The sequence below is a fragment of the Crocuta crocuta genome, unplaced genomic scaffold, assembly GCF_008692635.1.
Source record: "Crocuta crocuta isolate KB4526 unplaced genomic scaffold, BGI_CrCroc_1.0 scaffold1714, whole genome shotgun sequence".
Lineage (NCBI taxonomy): Eukaryota > Metazoa > Chordata > Mammalia > Carnivora > Hyaenidae > Crocuta > Crocuta crocuta.
In genome coordinates, this window is record NW_027529579.1 from 26,128 (window position 1) to 33,689 (window position 7,562).

A 7,562-nucleotide genomic window follows, 5' to 3' on the forward strand; every position below is an offset into this window, starting at 1 on the left:
TACAGACTATCAGGCATTCTTCTAAATGCTTTATATACTATTCTTTAATTCTTCCCACAATCTTATTAGGAAAGTATTACTGCTCCTGTCTTACAAAGGAGGAAACTAAAGCTAATAATAAGACTAAGTAACCTTCCCAGGGTAATAAGACCTCAGTCTAGAGTAAACATTCAAACACTGTCTCCAAAGCCCTGGGGTTTTACAACCAGGCCCTACTGTACATGATAATAAAGCACCGTCTCCTCTCACCTGTAACCCAGAGAAGCCAAAATATCCAGAATTGAATTGTGTTATTTTTCACCTACACACAGGGCTGGCCACACAACGTGCAGTACAGTGAGAAATGAAATACAGGGCCCCTTGTTCAAAGAGCAGGAAGGAAGGTGCTCTTAAAATTAAACTATAAAACTGTTTGCTTTATTCCATGGTCCCTCCTTCTTGACTTGCCATCGTGTTTTTTATTTGCCGTTTAACTTCATACTGAACAAAGAAAATTAAAATTTTAAAGTATTAGCATGAGTTTTATTGCTCATTGTTATATTGTGCAGTCGCGGTTGTGAATGCAAATATAAGACCATTTAGCTCCTGCAGAATCACCAGCACTATACAATTTGGATTCCGTAGCTTGTACACGCCTATGTATTTCATTCTTAATGTGGAAACATTGCACAAATAACTTTGCTGTTTTTATTTCACTTCTTGATAGGTGCACATTCTACTCCTATTCTGTCCTTTCAGCATTCCGATGAGTAAGGCAGGTTTGGAAGGACAAAGAACCCAGGACTGCCCTTTCCCTTTCCTTCTTTGTCCTCAATTTCAGCCTAAATGGTTGGCTAATATGGCAAGGAAATACGACTAAGAAAGGATATCCAAGGGCTCTCTGGTCATGTTTGTTTTCTTAAAATTGCCTTCTTTCTGCATTTGAAGCAAGTCCTGGTTCAAACAGAAAACACGAGTCCCTGGGGCTCTTAGTGCCATCGGTCATTCATACACATACTTCCCTTGTACTCACTCCTAGCGTTGCTCCATCCTCACATAACATGTGTCCACCTGAATTTTATGCTTGTGGCACATCAATAACAGTGTATACAAATGGGAGCAGACACACATAATATACACATTTCATTTGTCACCTTATTGGACTTCACTTACATTACCTGCATTCAAAGATAAAATTATTGGGGCGCCTGGGTGGCTTAGTCGTTTAAGCATCCGGCTTTCGCTTGGGTCATGATCTCGCGGTTCGTGGGTTCGAGCCCCGCGTCCAGCTCTGTGCTGACAGCTAGCTCAGAGCCTGGAGCCTGTTTCAGATTCTGTATCTCCCNGCTGTTTTTGTCTACATTCATCTCCCAGGCTGCCTTTGTATGACTTTCCTCCTCTTAATGCTAACTTTGATATCTCTTATTAATAGTAATTAGGGATGAAGAGAAGGGATACATCATGGAACTTGTTCAAACCCCTTAGACCTTCAGAAATTTGTCTTGACCTTGAGGTGGGGCCATGCAAATAGGTCTCTGTGGGTCCTTATGCTGTTTGAAATACTAGAGTTGGGTGATTGTCACCTACCAGGATGACATATTTCTGCCACTTCTCTGGAAACAGATGAAGAGTGCATCATTTGATGAAAATAACACACCAAGCACTGCTGCAATATCTTTCCACCTTAAAGGACTTAATAGTTGAAGAAATTTATGAGTAAAGTTTCAAAATGGTAGCATTTATCGGAAGAGCATAATTAAGTTGGTGCCAGCACCTCAGTAGGATAAGGCCCAGCATTGAGAGGGACTAGAAATTCAAGGCTGACCTTCCAGAGGAAAGGCATCAGAAGGATGGATTTCTTTTCTAGACAAGATCATGTGATCTCCCAAGTAGCTTCTGGCGTTCAACTCGCCTTTTGCTTCCTTTTCAGAACGCTGCTTGTTAGGGCCTGCTATTTGCTTACTATCTTTGGACTGTATAGAAGATCCCTCTCCAAATATGTCTTCAAATTTTTTGTCCTGCATAACTGTGTCAACAGTTTATGTCCCTTACTTCAGCAGGAAACCCTCTTGAATATAGTCTTTCTTAAGGCGTTTGAAACCCAGCAATGTACCATGAGCGTACCCAAATAAAAATTCATGCACATTTTGTTGTTTACTCAAATTCTTACCATTGGCATTTGCCCTAATAATACTAAAGCAGGAGACACATTGGTTATCCTGAGTCGTCTCCTCTTACTTGGTAGTACTGATCCCATTGCTTCTGAATCCCTGCTGACACCCAACGCGGTTTAGAGGTCAGTATTCCATCCTGGAAAGTAACCTGTCATATACAGGTGAGTCTTTTAAAGTCTCCATTACTTTACTCTCATTGGCTTGAGATGGGGAGGATGTATGGACATGCATAGTACTCTCACTACTCCAGAAAAATCTTTTCTCATCAGTTTTCTCCAGTCAGTCTCTGTGATGCTGCTTCTATACCTTCAGCTAGGTAGTGGGTTGAGAGTGGTGGGACCAGTCTTCTGGTTCCTTCTTAGCAGTGCCTTCATAGGTGGCCTAGATAACCTCTTTAGAATTATGGACACTTTGTACCTGTTGTTCTCAGCTTTCTGGTTACAACAGAAATTTAGAGATTCAAGACAACTGTTGGGAATCTTACTTGACATCCTACTAATTAAATGTAGAAGCAGGGGCACCTGGGAAGTTCCATAGGTTGAGCCTCTGACTTTGGCTCAGATCATGATCTCACAGTTCTTGATTCTAGCTCCACAGCAGGCTCTCTGCTGTCAGCACAGAGCCTGCTTCAGATCCTCTGTCACCCTCTCTCTGCACCTCCCCCACTCATGCTCTCTCTCTTTCCAAAATAAACATTTATAAAAGAATGTGGAAGCAAATACTCCATATTTTACATCTCCCATGATAACATCTTGCTACTGAAACCATGACCTTCTGGAAATAAAAGCTTAATATATAGAAGTCATCATGCGGTTAGAAATTTCAGTTGTGAGTGAGGTATTTCTGTTTAAATTTTACCTGCTTCCCTCATTTATTTTCAAGCAGGTAACTTTTCTGCTCTTTAAATTTTCAGAAATATTTCATTCCTTTCTCTTGGGAAGAGATGAGATGTTTCTTTTAATGTCATTGCAAAAGTATGTAAATATAATACCAACAATGTATATATGTAAAGGATTGAAGACATAAGATGAAAACGTTACCTACAATTGAAAATTTGTAGCATTTAAGATACAACATGAAGAGATGATGTATTAATTCATTTTTTTTTTGCAATCCAGAAAAGCTTTAATAAAATATTAATTTGAAGTGGATTTCAACTGCCATTTGAGAATTTGTGTGTATGTTTGTGAGCTGTTAAAATGCAGACTTGGTATTGTATGTCTGCTATTCATGTCTCTGATAATGCAAGTGGACATTTCTAGCATTTTAAATATTTCATTTGATTTATCGTGTAATGTATTGGAACAGTCTGCAAAGATACTAATTGTCTAACACCCAATTTATTTTATTGCTCAGCCCTTGGAAGCTCCGGAAGACAAGTCACTTGGCCGTTCGTCAATGGAGACTGAGGTAACCCTGGACAGTTACCAAACAGCTTTAGAAGAAGTACTTTCATGGCTTCTTTCTGCTGAGGACACACTGCAAGCCCAGGGAGAGATTTCTAATGATGTAGAAGAAGTGAAAGAACAGTTTCATACTCATGAGGTAAAGCAAAACGTTGATGGATGCATCAAAGCACATGACTTGTCATAATGGCAAGTCCCTCTTTTTATCTGAATTACTCTTTCAGATCCTTGTAGTTTGGTCATTTAGTTTTTATTTTGAAATGGAAGCAAATCCGTGTTTATGGGCATGGGATTCCGACAGTTCGCATTTAAAGTTCTGTGTTGCAGAATGACACTTGAAATTGGTGAGATCTCATTTTGCCAGGGATTCTCATGTCAGGGACATGAGAGCCCAGCTCCCTTCTCTTGGGTTAAGGTGATGCTGGGTTATAACCTACACTCTGAAGGACCCATGCAGCATCAGGCTACACCGCCCTCCATGGGAGACTTTTCTTGAAATGACACACTTGCTTTCCACCCCTTTCATGTCCTGTTTCCTGCTCCTTTGGCTGCTTTGCAGGTCTTCCTGGGAGCTTTTACTCAGAAAATCATTTATCTCAGGATCTGCTTCTGTGGAAGGTGACTTAGGCTAGTAGTTGCCCTTAATTCATATTTAAAACGCTATTGGATTTTCTTAAATAAAAACTGAAATCCTTTTACTGGGAATGTAATTTAAATGGGCTACTGATTTAAAAATGGAAAAAGATAAAATTGAAAACCATAATGAATTACCTAAAGTGTCCACTTTTGTCACCTTCTTTTTCTGTCAGGGGTACATGATGGATTTGACATCCCATCAAGGACGGGTTGGTAATGTTCTACAATTGGGAAGTCAACTGATTGGAACAGGGAAATTATCAGAAGATGAAGAAACTGAAGTACAAGAACAAATGAATCTCCTAAATTCAAGATGGGAATGCCTCAGGGTAGCTAGCATGGAAAAACAAAGCAAGTAAGTCTTTGTATTTAATTCCTAAGAATAGCGAGTTTTGGACTCGTGCAATTACCTTTATGTGGTTTCTCCTTTAAGTTGCAATTCTCAAGTTTGCTCGTAGAGCATGTAACTCCTTTTAGGGCATGTTTTGGTTGGATTTCCATGTCTGTTTCACTTTGTTTTTCATTTTTTTGATTGATGTGGAAAGGTTGGATAGAAGGACCATTATCTCCAGAACTCTCCTCTCAAAATTGCCAAAATTGATGTCACAGTTAACATTTTCTAAGTTTTCTCCAAAAATTAAAATGTGAATATGGAAGATTCAGAAATGTAAACAGGAAACCATGCCCATAAAATCATCTGTTAGGTACAGTTGACAGGAAATGTCTCTTCTGAAGGAAAAGCTCTCAAAATATTAAATAGTTTCTCAGGTGTTTATGGAAATCCTCGTGAAAAAAAATGTTTCTCATCTGTGTTTGGAAATCGTTATGCAAGTACTGCATGGTAGTGAATTATTTTAAGAAAACATATTGACTTTATCAGAGAAGAATTTTTGAGACATTTCTGAAAATGGCATATTTTTTTATAAAGGTAACAAGTAGATCTCATCATTCTGGATGTGTTGCATTGATTTATATTGTTAGGTGTGTGTATTCATGTAGAGCCTATCGAGACAAGATAGATTTATTTTTAAATGAAAAGAAATGAAGTGCCAACTGTGGATTTGAATACATTAAGCTAAAGAAATTGTCCAAGCGCCTTAAGTTTACTTAGCTATTATTTATGAAGATTAAAAGCTTTAAAATAGGACCAAAGAAACTCATTAGATATGCTGGGAAGATTGCTATTTCAATACTAAATTATAGTGTGACAATAGGGAGGGGGAAAACACATTTTTTTTAAACTCGTGTCTTTTGAAAGAATAAATAAGGCATATGTAGGATAGAGTTTTCACAAATATTGGTATTCCAAACCAGAAGATAGGAGTGTACACATACTGACGTTTTCTCCCACTGTGACCGTTTTGATCATTGCAACTAACCCTAGAAATTAGAGTTTCAACAGCCATATTATACCAATGGAGTCAGTCTCCTACCCATGTCCAAGGGTCAACTCATTTATTCCACCCATTTATTATCATAAATTATAAGACATAGAACCTCTTGCTTATGGTCGTGTCTCCACATTCTTCAGGTTATAACTTCTCTTTTCACTGATCTATGCAACTTAAAGAATCCTCAGACAAAACGTTCTTGTCTTTAAAATCCCACAGTGGAACCACTGTCTTCTCCTTCCTATGTTCTCTTTTTCCATTCTCTCCTGGAGGCTAATTACCCCCATTATTCCCTCAGTACCTTTTTAATTTTTTTTAATGTTTATTTTTGAAGGACAGAGACAGAGTGTGAGCAGGGGAGGGACAGAGGGAGAGAGAGACACAGAATCCAAAGCAGACTCCAGGCTCTGAGCTGACAGCAGAGAGCCCAATGTGGGGCTTGAACTCATGAACTGTGAGACCATGGGCCAAGCTAAAATTGGATACTTAACTCACTGAGCCCTCCAGGTTACCCCCCATCCCTTTTTTACATAAGACTGACAGTATAGTGTCAAGTGTTCATACTAATCAATGTATTTATAATATTTTGAGACTGAGTTATAAGAAAAGGTGAATTTAACCTAAAATTAAAATCCTAAATTTTTAAGTGGTTTTAAAAACAAGGTTAATAAAAAAAAAAGCCTGTCTTGAAGGGCTATCTACTGTTAGATGACACCAGCATAGATACACATATGTGGATGATAGTGCATACATCCATATTTACACACATACAGGTACATACATACATATGGGTTTATGTGTGTAATTTCTTAACCCCCATCCTGCTGGAGGATGGAAAAGCTAAAATGGCAACATCAGTCCTTAGCTACAATTGACATCAAAAAACAGTTTGTCCTGGGGCCCCTGGGTGACTTAGTCAGTGAAGCATCTGACTGTTGATTTTGGCCCAGGTCATGATCTCAGGTCATGGGGTCGTGAGTTCAAGCCCTGAATTGGGCTCGCTCTCTTTCTCTCTGTCTCTCTGTCTGTCTCTCTCTCTCTCCCTCTCTCTCTTCCTGTCTCTGTCTCTCTCTGTCTCTCTCCCTTTCTCAATAAATAAATAAACTTTAAAAAAAAGTTTATCCTGAGGGAAGATTTGGGCCCTTTGACATGTGTTTAAGGATTTGGAATGATTATTAGGAAGGCTGGCATAGTTTTTGCTAAAACATAGAGTTTTGAAAATAAGACACTAATATGGAACCACTTGTAGCACATAGTCATTTCTGGACAGTATTATTGAAATACCCATACACAAAGTATAATTTTGCAAAGCAAATTCAGAAATCTTTTGTGAGGTTGTAAAAGTAAGTCTTCCATATCACTTTCACTAACTTTGTGTGTGTTCATGCATAAAACCTATTAAATTCTAAATGAGATAAGCTATTATGCAAACCATGCTGGACCTGATTCTTAATAGATTTTTTTGAAGGAAGCAAAGAGCTAATTACGACAATAGAGTATCATCCGTATTTTAAAAAAATAATAATTCTAGGTTTTATTTCATGCTTTTATAGATTGCTACCCCTTCACTTTCCATTCTCATGAGCTTCACTGATGATGAGCTTCATAGGGAACGTCACCAATTGTTTCCAAACCTCTGCATCCTGTGAAGTAGGAAGGCATGATAAATTTCTTTCAAACAAAAATGAATCATCTTANCTGCCGAAGCACAGATTTTGTGATGAAAGGAATGATAATTATAATTTGTCTGGGCATATAAGATATAACCGCAGCCATGCTAGAATTCTTAAGTTGCTATCTTATAACAAATGTAAAAAACAAAACAACAAAAAAATAACTGGGAATATATATATTTCACGTGTGTGTGTGTGTATACACACACACACACACACACACACACACACACAAAGTATTAACAAATATTAATGGAGTACCTCAAGATACCAGATACATTTCCAGGCACTAGGAACAAAATA

At 38.2% G+C, this 7,562-nt stretch overlaps 1 protein-coding gene across 1 annotated transcript in view; it reads left to right on the forward strand.

Moving 5' to 3' along the window:
• LOC144229586 (dystrophin-like) overlaps positions 1-7,562 on the forward strand; it is a gene marked incomplete at its 5' end in the record, with an annotated part of 111,510 nt that overhangs the window by 17,862 nt on the left and 86,086 nt on the right. Inside the window, 2 exon segments of the mRNA XM_077761689.1 lie at positions 3,510-3,698; positions 4,369-4,550. Coding sequence (XP_077617815.1) covers positions 3,510-3,698; positions 4,369-4,550 — 371 coding nt within the window.